Raw genomic sequence first — 16,482 nt, forward strand, 5'->3', positions numbered from 1 at the left:
CAGTGAAGTGACTCGGTTGACTTCACCCACCAATATAGATTATAAGCTCGGACCACTGATGTAAAGTTGAACTTTAAAAATGACACCTTCATTCTTGTCTTTTGAAAAGTGATTATGAGTTGTACATTTACCATGAATGCATTATTAATTTAATAAATAAAATATTAATTTCATAACTTTCTTTGTGTATATGAATATTTGTGGACTATTAATTGGTTCCTAGATATAAATGAAAACTTCTACCTGCATCTTTCGAATCCAATTTAGCCAACAAATCCCATTTGTCGGTATCATCATACCCTGACAATGCTAATTAGATATCAGTGAAAATTTGATTGCGCAGTAGAAATTTTTGATTTATAGTTTTGCTATGCATGTATGTTCTTTCAAAAATGAAAGATTGTCAATCAATCTAAAATATTCAATTATTTGAAAGAGGTATATTGAGATTGGAGCAAGGGAGGTAGTTTGTGCAAATTTTCTTTGTTTGAGCTCAGACCGCTAAAAGTTTAGTTGTCTGCTATTTAAGGAGTAGAATTTTATTTAGCAATCCTTGCCTCTGTGAATGTGAAGAGTATCATGGCTATAAAACTATCCAGACTTGGCAGCAGTGATATACCATATACCATCTCGTATTGTTGTATCAGGTAAAAATAATCCCTGTTCGTTAAAATTAGCATTTTGTCAACATGTGAAAGCCTGTCCATTATTATTAGGTACTAGTACCTCTATATTTCAGCTCATATCAGCAATAACTCTAGTTTCTTGTGATATTTTTATGGACAAATGCCATTCTAAAATGCTCCTGAAATACTTCATGTTTACAAATGTTACATTGAGGCAACCAATTCCACAGTTTCCATGTCCTATCTATCAGTATTTACTTACATGTACAGACTTGATAAAATATCAAAATAGCACTAACTGTTTGATTGTGTGTTTTGTATAAGTTTTGTGATTTAAGCATGATTTCACATGCATGAATACTTTCCATATCAAAAATCAATCATACTATAGTGAATAGCTATAGACTTTGCAGTCCAAAGAGTCTATTGTGAGATAACTGGCAATATGGCAACTCTGAAATACAAAAAAAAAGGAAACACATGAAAAAATAGTGATTCCAAATTTGTAAAATCGTAATCCCTCTTGTCATTTTTAAAAATCATACCTTGTGAAAAGAAGCAATCTGATTGTATCATCTCTCTATGAGGGGTGGGGGTAGGAGGGGTGGGGATATTAATTTGTTTGTACACAAATAACTACAAGTTGAGTAAAACATCTGATGTGGGAATACAGATTCCTTCATTTACTTCATTTCCAACTTAGGAAGCAGGAGAGCACTCTCAGAACAACAGAATAAAAAAAACCTGACAATATATGTAGGAAATAGAATGTCTGTTGAAGGTTTCCATGATGTAACTTTGTAAAAAAAAAAAAATTCAAAATTTTCCTTTCCTGTAAGATTACCTACATGTAAAATAAACCCACCTGCTGTGCTATTTGCTAAATCATGCATCTTTACCCAACAGTTGTGTGTGTGTGTGTGTGTGTATATATATATATATATATATATATATATATATATATATATATATATATATATATATATATATATATGTATGTATGTATGTATGTATGTATGTATGTATGTATGTATGTATGTATGTATGTATGTATGTATGTATATATGTATATATGTATATATATATATATATATATATATATATATATATATATATATATATATATATATATATATATATATATATATATATATATATACACACACACACACAGCCTACAAAGTTTACCAAAGACACAGAGATACTTGTATTTTGTTGTGACAATACTTTTCTAGACCTGAAACTTTAAAATGTTTGATTTGCCCATAGACCCACCACCCTTGGTGGAGGGTCTATGATTTGCCATACTGTGAAGGACAACCCTCTTGCTAGTCTGTTGAACCAAGACTAATATCGTGGTTACAATGTCACAGATTGTTTTCAACAGTAAGTGATTCATGTTTGCCAATGAAATGATACATTTCCCACAATTCACCATTCAAGATGGCAGGTTTTCAAGTTCCCATAATGCACATTCAAGATGCAGGTTTTCAAGGTCCCTATTGTAAGTATATGCAAAATATAGGTGGTAAAAATACGCGATATGTTGGGAACATTTCCAGCATTGCAGTTGTCGAAATTAGGAACCGTAAGACAAGTACAACAGTATTTTTTGCAAGATTAAATTTTTGTCCATGAATCTTTCATTTGATTTTCAAAAGCAAGAAAAAGCTTTGAGTGACAGCTACTGAGATGTGTTAGGAGAAAATTTGCTGATAAATATATGTATGTACCTATGAAATTTGACCTCAGTTGCACGTATGACAGATTTCATTACCCTTCAAATTCCTAAATGTAAAAATAGCATTATTGAACAGGAAGTTGATACATCACTTATATTGTTGCTATACCTGAGATCGATTCACTTTAAAGCCATGTCACTCTGTTTTACAACTTTAATTGTCTGTGAGATATTTTAAGCAGTGGTTATACATATAATATCTCACTGAAAATGGTGCATTGATACTACAGAGTGCATTTTTAAAAGGTGAATATTATGCAGTGGAGATTTATGCTGAATATTTTTGCTGATTAAAATTGTTTCCTGAATAGCATGATTTATGAAATCAATTGTTAAATTGTAGATAATTTTTATACCAAAATAGCAGCAATGAAGTAATTATTAAATTATGGTCTGTATTCACTCAATTCGTGACAACAAACATTGTATTCAACATGTTGACATATGGAGCAAAATAAAGTGTTTATAGAGATATACCACGTAAGTTACACTCTTTACCAAAATTTGATGATACCCAAGCCGAAGGAAATTAAGGTGAATGGAATCATGTGATTTGATTCTGACCAATGACAGCTTGTGTAAGAACGGTGAGGTGAAATAAGATGTTATAAAATGCTGTTGAGTCTGGGAAGGGGGGGGGGGCAGAGTGGTTGATATGGGGCTTTGCAGTATACTTTACAACGGAACTAAAGTGTAAATTACATATTACATATTAATACTAATCTGTTAACATTTTCCCTTCAAAATGTTCAATTTATGAACTATTGTGAAAATACCTTCATTTAATTTGCATATCATATGATAATTTTTTCGTAAGAGTGTTCAGTAAAAATGGTAATTTTTGAATAGAATATGTAGAAGACAAATCATTTCAAATTTTGATTTTACTATCTTTATTTTGAAGTTTACAGTCTATGGAAAATGAGAGGTGCATGATTACAAGTTATGACTTTACTTGGTCCTTGTCACCCTTGTTGTTTAGAGTCATTGCGTATAATTGTGTAAGACATAGAGAATACTGCCATTGGTTTTCTAATAACGACTAGGCTGATCTGATTTTTGGCACAAATTGAATTTGAAATTCCCACCAAGAGCTGTAATTTAAATCCATTACATGCAATGTTGAAGTATAAACTGCTGCTCCTAATGTTTTTAGTGAGCCCCTGGGATGCAGAAAATAAATAAATAAATAGATAAATAAAACTAATTATGTTATAACATCCATGTGTGACTTACTTACTTTGAAACCTGAAGATGGCATTATGATGTAAACATAATTTACAAGTCAGGAGTATGAATGAAGCCAATTACAAGTACCTGTCATGTCTGATGGCTTTAGTGACATGCGTTGTTGTTAATCCCCTTTCTGGGCCTAGGAGGTATTTGTTTGTACACAACCAGGGCTCAAAATTAACTTTTTTCCTTGGCAGTCACTTTTCAGAAATTGGAAGCCCAAGGATGGTGACGAGTATCATATTTCTGAAATGATCAAATTGTGTTTTTGGTTTGCACCCAACAATCAGCTATCCAATTAACGTACAATTTTAATCCGTTACTGTAGTAATTATGGATGAAATCTTTCATTTCTAAACAATTTTCAGTGAATATACCGTTGGTTAATTGTCTGACCAAAAATATAATACTGAATTATATTCCAACTAGTGCAAGTTCAAGTCTAATAATTATGCTAACCAAGATAGGCAATCATATACCTGCATATATTCTGTTATCACATTGTTACAGATGTCATCAGCCTGTATACTTACAAATGACCTGTTTTAATTTTACTTGTTGACTTCAGATGACTTGGATGCCACTGTATCATGACCTCATGTCAATACATTTTCCACAAAATCCACATATTTCAGGTTAAACATAGACAGTGGAAGGTTTCCCCTCCACTGTCGAGGGTTTAAAAATACAAATGTACTGTAAAAAGGCCAAACCCCCTAAGAAATGAATGACATGAATAATTTCCATATCACATATATGTGTTTTCAGTTGCTCCCTTCTGGCCGCCACTATCGATCCTTAAAAGTCAGGTCGGTACGTTTTAGCAACAGTTTCTTCCCACGCGCAGTTCAGTCACTGTCATGATAATCTTTTAATTAACTTGCATAGTTTTAACAGTTTTAACAGTTTTACTCTTGTGTCATGTCGGTAGTTTTGTTGTTGTCTTGTATGGATTGTAGATTGTTTGTTCTGAGCGACATCGCAACATTTTCCTAGTGTATTCTTTTTAAATGATGCAAAATGGCAATAAATATATTATTATTATTATTATTATTATTATGCTGTACTAATGTATATGATCTTGCCATTTTTAGTACAGACTTTTTTTTGGATGGTATATGTGTGACCTCTGACCCTTCACTTTCCATTTAACCATCAAAGAGTATTTTCAATTTGGAATTGTGCATTTCAGAAACTAAAAAAATTGAATTATGTGAATCTTTCACAAATATTTTGAAATATTAATACACAAATAATCAAACCACTACTTTTCAATTGAAATATAATGTCAAAAACCTGATATGATAACTTTTAATATTTATTTTAATCATGCATATATACATAATTTATATTTATTGTTTTAAAACGGGATTTTATTTGCAAAGAGAAGGACAACATATTATACTAACTCTGATATGGTATTGTACAGACTAAAAATAGAACTCTATAACATGATAACATCTCTGTATCGACATGGAATGGAGTAAAATTGATAAGTTAAAAACATATGGTGTTTTTGAAATGCAACATATTTTTTTGATAAAAATTATTGATAAGGTTGTCTTACACTGTCATATTTTGATGATAGCGTATGACATATACTTTGTAAACTGTCAGACATGAAGGAAATTCCTATCAATATCATAAACAATATGGTTTTAATACAAAATATCTCTAGTGTTCCTACACTGTAATACCGTGAGGACAACAATTTCAAATTTTGAAATGTCCAGATATTGTAACCCATATATGGTGATTTTATGGCTGAGTATCATGTCCTAATATGGTAATGTCGCTACTCTTTGCCATTCAGCAAGTGTTAGTTAACATGCACATATGGTGATTTTATGACTGACATCCATGTCCTAATATGGTAATTTGTATTAGTTTGTTATAGCGGCCCAACAAGAGATTTCAGAAAGTGTTAGTTAATATGCATATATATGGCGATTTTCTGGCTGAGATTCATGTCCTAATATGGTAACTTTGTTATTGCATGTTTATCGCCCCTAACAAGAAGTTTCAGAAAGTGTTAGTTGATATGCCCATGTGTGGTGATTTTATGATGGCAAGTGTCATGCTGTTATATGGAGATTTTGTTACTGTTTGCCAAACTCCAACATGGAGATTTTAACATAGGATCATGCCCAAATATGGTGATTTGTATCTGTACGTTATGCCCTGATAAGGGATTTTTACAGCTGTTGGTTATGCCCTAATAATACAGTCATTTTGGAACAGAGGGTCATGTCCTAATATGGGGATTTTGTTACTGTTTTGCTATGCCCAAATATGGAGAATGAACCAGAGGGTCATACCCAATATGGTGATTTTGTAGCTGTGGTTCATGCCCTTATTTGGAGACCTCATAACACTGGGTCATGTTAGTCTACACATTGAAATGTATTTAATTATGACTGTTTGGCAAGCTAAACCACAATTCAATGAATTACTTTTTGGGTGCACCATGAAATTGTCAATGACATTGATCATGTCTTGTAGAAATTGTACATGTAAAAACCTGTCAAAACCATAGAGTTCAAACACAGATTAACACAACTATAATAACTGTTTTTATAAAGTATTTATTTACCTTAATTTTAAAACAGTTTCTGTCTGAGACTGTGTTCATACATGTATAATAAGAACACACTCATATACATACAGGCCTAGATGACAAAACAAAATACCACTTTATACCATGCCTATAAAATTATTATTTCTAGTACAGTTATATTTCAGTTTGTGACATGTATGAGTGATGATAAGGTGTTTACATATGTAACAAAATATATGTAAGAATATAAAAAATTCCAATGCAGTTGCATGGCATGTGAGATAAATTTTCAGCATTTTGTTTTTAAGAAGTTAATCTCTGTTGACCCCACTGCATCAACCATGATAAATGTCATTCTCATTTGCTACATTTTTCTATTTCATGAAGAAAAATGTTACTAAGGGCAGTTGAACAATGATTTTGACTTGCCCCCCCCCCCCCCCCCCCCACACACACACACACTGATGCATGTAACAGCACTGCAACATATGAAACTACTAAATGAACCCCTAGGTGACAATTTTGATGCTGTCGATAATTTAAGCCAACCCATGATTGACTTCTACCATAGACCCTCCAACAACGGTCTATGCTTTTCCATAGGTTAGAGTTCGATAAATGAGATCTTCATAGATAAATTCTTGCAGAGAGAAGCAGAGCCAGATAATATCGCTTCTTGACCTTTAACCTATTACCTAGCATATAACACACTGTGGTTGAGTTAGAGAAAATTATCTCATGATGGAAAGGTTTTGCTGATAAACACGGATTACGAACAATAAACAACTCAGACTTCTATTTCTGTCTGTTTTTAGTGACAGAGTGGTAAAGTCTAAATGTTCACTACAAATACTTCTTATCCATGGCGTGGATCTCTTAATATGACAGGTGTGTACAATCAGTCCATCAATCCAGTACACAATATGTAACCCATAACTTATAGAAAACTCCAGATCTGTGAAATGTCATCAAAATTCACCATGAAATCAGTGTTTGTTTCTTGATAAATAAAAATTGGTGTTTTATCATTTTGTTGTCATTTACATATGGTGTATACTTGATAAAGAGGCAGTTCCTATGGCTACCAGTTCCTATGGCTACCAACACAAAGTACTGGTTTACCAGGACATTGTTGACCACACAGCGCATACATACCAGTAATCATTTTTGTGGCTATTCAATAGTGGCATTGATTTCCATTATTTTTCGGAGCCAAGTGAATGACTATAATAACTTTGTCAAAAACTAGTTTGCCTAGTAATTGAAAGGTGACTGACATTTTCAAGGTTTAATCATTAGTTTTACACCATTTTTTTGTGAAAATGTTCTTTAATTCATTACATGTGAAAATTACATAAAATATCATAGTTTTAAATTATTTTTATGGCTATTTCAATGTGAAATATACTTAAAAGTTTCTAACTCACTGGGTGTACAAACTGATTTTCACTTGTTTCCTTTAACCAATGAGATTTGCTCTTTTTGTCAACCATTAACCATACTTTTCAACCATTGGTCGAACTGACCAGAATGGCAAGTACTTGGTCACCTGGAGTAAGTTAATATGCAAAATATTCCACTCTCTGGATTATGAATGTTAATTTGAGACTTATTCATAGTAGACCAATGAAATATCATAAAATCCCGCATTATCTGGTTCCTGTGGGTTTTCCGCCATGTTTGTGATTTGGTGATTTACATGTTTCACAAATCGTAACGTTTCTTTGTCCCGGTACACCAGAGCCAAGGAATTGTCTGCAGGGTTGATAGACAGTAGCTGCAGATAAAACAGAACATGAAATATTAGTATTGCTTAAAACAAATTTACAATTGTAATCGACTGATGTCAGAGCTATCCTGGTTTATGGTCTAGATTATTGTGAAGTAGAAGTTGGAATAATTGCTGTCAATAGGGGAGGGGGGGGCCTACTTACTTTGAAAGTGTACAGTAAATAGGTTTGACTAGTAATGCAATCATAAAATTAATCAGCGATGACATGGTAAAATTGAATTTGAGTTCCCCAGCTGTTTTACTGTGAGTCCCCAAATTATGGTACAAGGTATGGAAATCTATGCAATTTGTACCAGATTTCCCTCTGTTACCAGGGTTACACAACCAAATTATGGTACAAGGTATGGAAATCTATGCAATTTGTACCAGATTTCCCTCTGTTACCAGGGTTACATAACCAAATTATGGTACAAGGTATGGAAATATATGCGATTTGTACCAGATTTCCCTCTGTTACCAGGGTTACACAACCAAATTATGGTACAATGTATGGAAATCTATACAATTTGTACCAGATTTCCCTCTGTTACCAGGGTTACATAACCAAATTATGGAACAAGGTATGGAAATCTATGCGATTTGTACCAGATTTCCCTCTGTTACCAGGTTTACACAACCAAATTATGGTACAAGGTATGTAAATCTATGTGATTTTACCACATTTCCCCTGCTAATGAATTTTCATACCTTCACAAAAATATCGATAATATTAATATCACAAAATAATTTAATCACATACCTCTTCATCTTCCCCTTGAGCCAAGTATGAAACATAACCTCCATAATTACTATTCCAACCTAAACACGAAAATATCGCACAAAAATATATTAATGAAAAAATAGTGTGATAATATATCAACTTATAAGAATTCAATAAACAGAAGGCAGAAAATATGATTGGCTCAAACATCTGGCTTAAAAATCTCTCAAAAAGCTCAGTGTTAAAGTATCTCATAGGCACCCTACCCATTTGTCTCTCTTTATTTCATAAATTAGTTTTAAAAAATATCATATTTTGTTTAAAGTGTTATGGTTAAAGTTGAATAAAAATAAATATGTTTTAAATTCAAGATATTCAAATCATAAATCTATAAAAACCTGAAATTAAGCATACAGTTTTTTCACTGAATTGCCCTTATGGTTACTAGATAATTTAAAAACTGCTAGCTTGTCTGATTTTTCAGTGTAATTTGTCATTGAAATATGGTGTATGGCATAAACCATAATGCTTACTTCACGTACTTGGAAAGGGGATGATGGAAATGGCATACATTTACACATATGGTGGTACAAACACAGCATGTTTAAGCAACCCCGCCCCCACCCCATCACCACCACCACCACCACCACCACCACCACCACCACCTCACTTTTATTTGGTGAGAAGCAAGAGCCAATAATGTAATCTGTTACATTGTCCTTTTGTTTTGTATGTATGTAAAGCTATGACTTCTCCACAGTGGATAGTATATAAGGACCTTTATGATTGGTCAATATAAGTTGTAAGATAATGGGATAATGTGGAGGTGGGGATGCTACATACATGCAAACACCTTCAGTATTTTCAAGATTCAAATTCAAAGCTGTACTAGTGGCCACCTTGACATAGCAGCCACCCATCAATACCACTAACACATTTCCCATGTTAAACATACTGTACAGAGCAGTCACTCAGTTTATGCTGCCATGGCGGCCACCTTTTCGAATTGACACTTTGTATAGCAGCTGGCTGGTAACCTCCCCCATAACAACTATTTTATGTTATGTTAGTCACCTTGGTGCCTGCTATACACAGGTTTGAATGTCATTCAAGATGTCAATATCAGAACTAAAGATAAATGTCTAACCTGCACAGTTCAAATACAACATTGAATCCAAGGCGTACTCTGATCCTTCAGTGTCTGTGTCATGTAATAGTGTATATGAGCCCTGTCGCCATCTTCTCACATCACTACGGCAACGTGGGTTGATCTCTTTCTTCTTCCCTGTAAAGAATCATGAAATGTAAAATCATGAAATGGTTCTCCAGAACTCGTAGTTTATGAAAATGTCTTCTTTTCCTGGAGTGGCATTCCCTCTGACAAAAGTCTACTATATGCAAATACCTTTTGTCTTTCGTTCTTCACTTCTCTGTACGTTTTCCTCTCCTTCATTTTGACAGTTTTCTTCATCTTCCTTGTCTTCATCTTTCTTCTCATTTTCTTCTTCTTCTTCTTCTTCCTCCTCATCATCTGAGCTCTCAGGAGCCAGTTCATGGAGTTTAAGTCCAGTAAAGTTTGATAATAAAAGAAACATTTGTTCTGATTTCAAAACTTCCAAACATTCTTTGATTATGTTTGGTACACTATCTTCATCTGCTTTCTCATAATGTCTTCAAGACAAAAGAAATGAAAAAAATGTTATGGCTTTGTCATTAATTATTGTGGTTAATTAGAAATGCAGTATCATTTTGGGAACTAGTCTTGGGGTCTTGAAAAATACTGGAATCCATCGAAATTAGAGAAGATCAGTTGTCCCTCAACTGTGACTGTGGATACCATCTTCCACCTTTTTACAATAGTCTACTATCAGGTGATTCCACTAGGAGGTCACATGACCAAACAGCATAACATCAATATGCTGATGATAGCAGTAATCAATACAAGTGTACTTAATGCAGAAATAAATCTGACTGGAGTTTTCCTGTACCATCCACACACACACACACTTCATTTGAGTGATACCAGCAATGATTTACAATTTGACAGATACCTTTTGTTTGCAGGTCCCAGCGTCCTCCACTTTATTGCACTTTCCTTCATTGCCAATGCCATTTCTTGGTATTTTTCTTCCTAAAGTTATCAAAATGAAATGAACTTGAACTTGTATGTTATACTGTTTTTCAGTCAAAATTAAGAAGTGAAGTGCACTATCACAGAAAATGGTTTCAATAAAAAAGAATTCATCCACTTTGGATCACCAAAGTTGTTACAGTTGGAGATGTAATGAGAGTATTGCTGTGTACTTTCTAATTCATTGTTCAGGGCTTCATAAAACTGCTGTATTTGCACACTCTTGATGGTAGATATGATTTTAAACTTACGTTTCAAAGAATTTCAACAGTTTTTAAAATCATTTTCCATTTTGTGGTCAATTAAAATCCATTTTCCAAGAGTATTTTGAAGTATCTGTCAATGGTTTTTTGCTAAATTTTGGGAATCCAAGTAATTGTTGAGGAAAGTTTCCATACTTCGTACAATACTTTTGGTGGTGAATCCTAATACAATTAAAAATATGTGTGGGGAAATTAAGTCGATTTTTACCTTCTTACCACCGCTATAAAAAACCCTTATCATAACATACTGTTATTTGACTTGTTGTTACTGAAAACATTTTCTCATCAGATGATGGCAACTTGATCAGTACATAAATTTAACTTTCCTTGAGTAAATTCAACTCTTCATGACTTTCCAAAGACCACATGTTCTCAAAAAATGACAAAGTTTACCTTGATAAAGTTTTGAAGTTCGATTTCAGAGTCTTCACTGAATTTTTCTTGAATCTGTGACTGTATGAGTAGGTCCATGTAGGTAGGATTTACCCAGTCATATAACTTATCATCCTGTGATAGGGCAGATCAATGGTAGGGGAAAATACACAGTTCAGTGTCTAGTTATAGGGCAGATCAATGGTAGGGGAAAATACACAGTTCAGTGTCTAGTTATAGGGCAGGCCAATGGTAGGGGAAAATACACAGTTCAGTGTGTCTAGATTATCATGTCTACATGTAGTTCAAATTGACCAAAAAGTACTGCCATCTAGTGGTCAGCAATATCTATGGAGTTCATCATTCTGATCAGGATCTTAGCACGTCTACAGCTATGTTCACATTGACCAAAAAGTAAAAAGTACTGCCACTTTAATAGTGGTCAGCAATAATATAAGTATAGTTTGTCATTCGGGTATTTGGGTCATTGACCAACACAGATCGAAAGCTCAATGTTGAAAAAGTTGAACGGAATACATGTTACAACTGTTGAAATTCATATTTCACATTGTTTTTGTGAGTAATATAAAGCCCTATTAAATCAGTTTACTTTGCCATCCATATCACGTTCATTTTTGAAGTGCTTTTGGTACTTACATCTGTGTATTTAGCTGGTTGTAACACATTAGGAGGTTCAATGTATGGTTTGGGTCTATCTATGGGTGGACCATGGAACCATCCACTGACAGATAACCTTGTTTTGTCCTGAGACAGCACCTCGGCTACCTGTACACGTCACAAAAAGAGAAACTGATAATGTCAACATTGACTTTGTTGAGAAAATGGACTGTTATATTAGCATCCTAACTAGCACTATTTACTGATCAGTATATCTTGACTTGTCAAGGAATGGTTCATCTATTTTCACTCATACCCATCTCTTATTGACTGCCTATTGAGTCATCTATATGACTAGCGCCCTCACAAGTTCTGTTTTGTTCCATATCCTAACCAATCAGGAAGAAGCAGTGCAGAGACTAGATCATGTGTCAGTACAGCTTTGGACTAACTCAAGGATATTGATATGCAAAATGATGCAATTTTCAATTTGGAATTTGGAAAAACCAGTTTTTGAATTAATATAATTCTGAATTTGTTAGCAGTAAACTTACCTGATGAAAAGATACTGGACTGACTTCAAAGAAAACAAAGTTATTCAATTGTGGTAGCAATGATTTAACAACCTTGTTGGGTTGGCCATGCTCTGAAAAATTACAGAAAAATAGCAGAATGTTTGAAAACCTGTATGGTTTAAATTCACATAAGAGATATATGCAATGTCAATCAGAAATTCATGATGAGCACTTTAAAATTGCAAAACATAAATATACAGTGTTTTGATAAGGGCAGTAAGCAGGTCAAATCTACTGGGGTTCCCTAGTAATTTTACCGGGATTCACAAACAAAATTAATGTAACTTCTACCCCCTCCCCCTTGCTGTTTACTGGGATTCACAAACCTTAGCAGACACACTGATATACGACATAAATTCTACTTGGATACCACAAATCTTTCTATCACCAAAATATTCATTACATTTCAATTGTTGTGTCTCATTGGATCAGGCCTCTGTTGTGTTGAACAATATAATAACATTTGATTAAATTTCTTTCTGTACAACAATTTTTCATTTTGCTTACCATCAACACTAAACAAATCCAGGTTGCCGCCATCTTCTTTACCCCATGATGGTACCAAGTATAAAATAAATGCAATTCTCCTTCCTTCAAGTTCATCATCATGGCACAACAAAATATCTAAGGAAACAATTTTTTTTTTATTACAAAGAGAATAATTTGATGCATTTTTCCCTCTTCTTTACAGTATGTAATGCTGGCACAGATTTGATGTTGCTCTTTATCTTTAACACTGCTTGGGGTACACATGATATAATGTATTCTGTTATGAAGGCACCTTTTTAAAAGAAACCTGATCACAATTTATGGGGTATTTTTTACAATTTAATTTCCAGAGAAAAGACTTCATCTATTTCTTCTGGTGAAGGTCCTTGGGCAAGAGTTGAACCAAATAGTGCCCCAGTCAACCCAGCTGTATAATTTGGGGCCTGTTAGGATAGTGGTTGCAATATGAATGCTTTAATTCTAAGCACTTATAAAGGCTGCAATTTGATTGTATGCTCCCCTGGGGATTGAGGATGTTCAATGGCATTTGTGTCATTATAGGTATGTACCAGGGGTAATAGTTGTAAAGTTGCTATCATCTGATGAGAAAATGTTTTAATAACAACAAGTTAAATAACAGTTTGTTACAATAAGACATTTTTATAGCAGTGGTAACATAAATTATGAAAAAATAACATTATTATATACACATTGCCAGCATTGGTTATTACCAGTTACCCATGTACGAAACATGCTCATAAAAGATTACATCTACTTTATAGAGTCTAACATATATAAACTATCACATACCTTACCTGTATAATCATACCTTGCACATGTCATATCCACTTTGTCATTAAGAGCAATGCCAGTGATATCTTTTAACCATATCAAAAAATCTTCATATAAAAGTTTCCTGACAAACAATTATGATGCACAAGATTTAGTTGTTTGGGATGTTGGAGAGGGAGGTACAAGAAATCTGTAGCAGTTTGTCTAAGTGTTGTGACAAATATCTATGTGGCCATCATCATTCATGTGAGAAATATTTTGCAATGTATGACTGTGCTCAAGCAAGTACACATGAAATAAATTTGGAAACCAGTGTAATTTATGTAAAAATCACACGACTACAGTAAAACTTTATTTTGAGTCTACAATAGCTTACCATGTGACGAGGTTTGTAAAGGTGCTGCAAACACACAATCACAGTGATTAGTCGATGCATTACAGATCTTTTCCCAGAAGCAAGCCAAAGCTGTTAAATGAACTATCAAGATCAGTGTGTCTGATCATAAGATTTCATGTTGAGATAGACACCGTAAAGATAAACACACAAACATCACTTACACTGTGTAGGCTCTTACTTTATTTAGTTGATTATATAAACAGTAACAGCATGTTACACAAGGTATAATCTGTTGAAGTTCAAATCCACGGTCAGCAGCCAATGAAATTTGGTAGAATCTCAAGCCCACACAGTGTAAATGATGTTTGTATGTTATCTTTATGATGTCTATCTCAACATGAAACCTTATGATCTGGCGCACTGATCTTGATTGATAATTCATTCATTTAATAGTTTTGACTCACTTCTGGGAAAAGAGCTGTAAGACCGTGAACAAGCATGAACCCCCTCCTCAAAAATATGTTTTAATAGTACTTGACAAATATTTTCGGAGTCTGAGTCAGTGATGACAGGAATTGTACCTACCTAAGAGCAGCAATATGTGATGATCCACATTTCTTGAGGTCATCTGACTGTATAAGTAAACAGAGTCATGTCATGTTATTTGACATATTTCTCTTTGAAGTGTGCTTCATATAATCTATATGACAAAATCTCATTTCTGCACAGGCTAACGATAAGTTTTCAAGCGTCTGTTTATATTGTGGTCTATCTGTGTGATGAACACCAGCTCTTCGGCATATCCTCTTGAATGAGGAGGCGACTGACAGGACTGAGCTGGTGTGCTCTGTGTCTTTGAGCAAGATCTTGAGCTCTTTCACAGACAAGTACAACAGTTACATTTCTGATTCAGAAATGTTATTTGAATAAATAGCTTAATTGGCATAAATTAAATGAAGTAACACACATATTGTCTAATAACTGCTTAGTGCATAGGAGTGATGCTGCTATTGTTGACACTTGCATTAAAGACTATCTCATGGCTAGCCTAATAAAACACATTTTAACTAGAAAATATCGGAAATACCTGTTGAAACTTGTAAAGATCATTTGATTTCTCATAAAATATAAGATCTAGTAACTCTTCTTTCAGGCCATCAAGAAACTTCACATCTTGTACAAAGTTAGGAAGTTTGACACATGTAAATGGTTCACTGTGAACTATGGCTCCATTCCCTGAAATGTGACAGTACAAACTCACCGTATTAAAAATTGTTTGGGATGGCTTTGTAATAATGAATGAGTACAGAAATACTGAAGGTGCCAATAAACATTCATCATTATCAATCACCCTTCCCCATCACAACTAAACTGGCAACAGTCCAGTCCCTTTAGAGAGATTTTTATTTACTTTATTTTTTTTGAAGTCTCATAATCTTCAAATGTTTTGAATTTGTTATTCATTTCTAGATTTGCAAAAGAAAATGTCCTCCCTTGTTTTAATTTTCCCCAGTTACTAGTAGTCTTCCAAGTCTTCCAGGGCTATACGCCTTCATCAAAATATGATGAGACCACCACCCCACCACCACCACCACCATCCTCATCCTCATCACCACCACCACCACCAACACCACCACCACCATCATCATCATCATCATCACCACCACCACCACCACCACCATCACCATTATCGGAATCATGATCGCAATCATCATCCTTACCAATTTCTGTATGCTCGTGTTGCTGGAAGGCATTTCCAATATCTTTCTTTACATCGTCATTTTGATATTGAGAATTAAGAGCTGCTTTGTGATGCAATAATTCACGTTTGTTTGATTTCGATGTTTTCTTACGTGGTACAGTGTCGATGTCGCCCTCTGTTACCCCTCTTCGTTTTGAACTCATTGTCTCTTGGCTTTCCTCCTGTTTTCAGTAAAATAGTATTGGCCTATCAAATGATCATAATGTTTCTTTACTGCTCGCGAGATATCAACACCAACAAGCATTCATGCTAGACCTGTGTAGCGAACGTGGGCTCAGCTCAAACTCCAAGCTTTCCACACGTGTTCCGTCTGCTGCTGATCTGAATTTGTATCCCGGAAGTAAGTAGAGTAAAAATTGCGTACCTTTTTACGACACTGTATTTTCTTTTGATTTGTGCAAAATAGCGGGTAAATGTACCATGAAAGATATTCATATTGTAATCTTCAAAGCAATGTGGTGATTTTAAAGTGACAAACAAAATACAAATTGGAG

The 16,482-nt window shown here is 34.1% G+C and overlaps 2 protein-coding genes across 2 annotated transcripts in view; one reads left to right on the plus strand and one right to left on the minus strand.

Moving 5' to 3' along the window:
- The window catches only part of LOC144436772 (U6 snRNA-associated Sm-like protein LSm4), a 134,802-nt gene that overhangs the window by 92,161 nt on the left and 26,159 nt on the right, over positions 1 to 16,482 (plus strand). The window lies entirely within an intron of this gene.
- On the minus strand, positions 6,629 to 16,131 carry LOC144436435 (prolyl 3-hydroxylase OGFOD1-like). Its single transcript, XM_078125234.1, has 13 exons — positions 15,948 to 16,131; positions 15,314 to 15,462; positions 14,812 to 14,858; positions 13,913 to 14,013; positions 13,116 to 13,232; positions 12,588 to 12,679; positions 12,073 to 12,201; positions 11,437 to 11,550; positions 10,701 to 10,780; positions 10,055 to 10,320; positions 9,797 to 9,934; positions 8,689 to 8,747; positions 6,629 to 7,934 (listed from the first exon to the last, which is right to left on the minus strand). The coding sequence occupies exons 1-13, from the start codon at positions 16,129 to 16,131 to the stop codon at positions 7,767 to 7,769; spliced, it is 1,644 nt and encodes a 547-aa protein (XP_077981360.1). The 3' UTR covers positions 6,629 to 7,766.

This window comes from Glandiceps talaboti, chromosome 6 (assembly GCF_964340395.1).
Source record: "Glandiceps talaboti chromosome 6, keGlaTala1.1, whole genome shotgun sequence".
In the NCBI taxonomy this organism is placed as follows: Eukaryota; Metazoa; Hemichordata; class Enteropneusta; family Spengelidae; genus Glandiceps; species Glandiceps talaboti.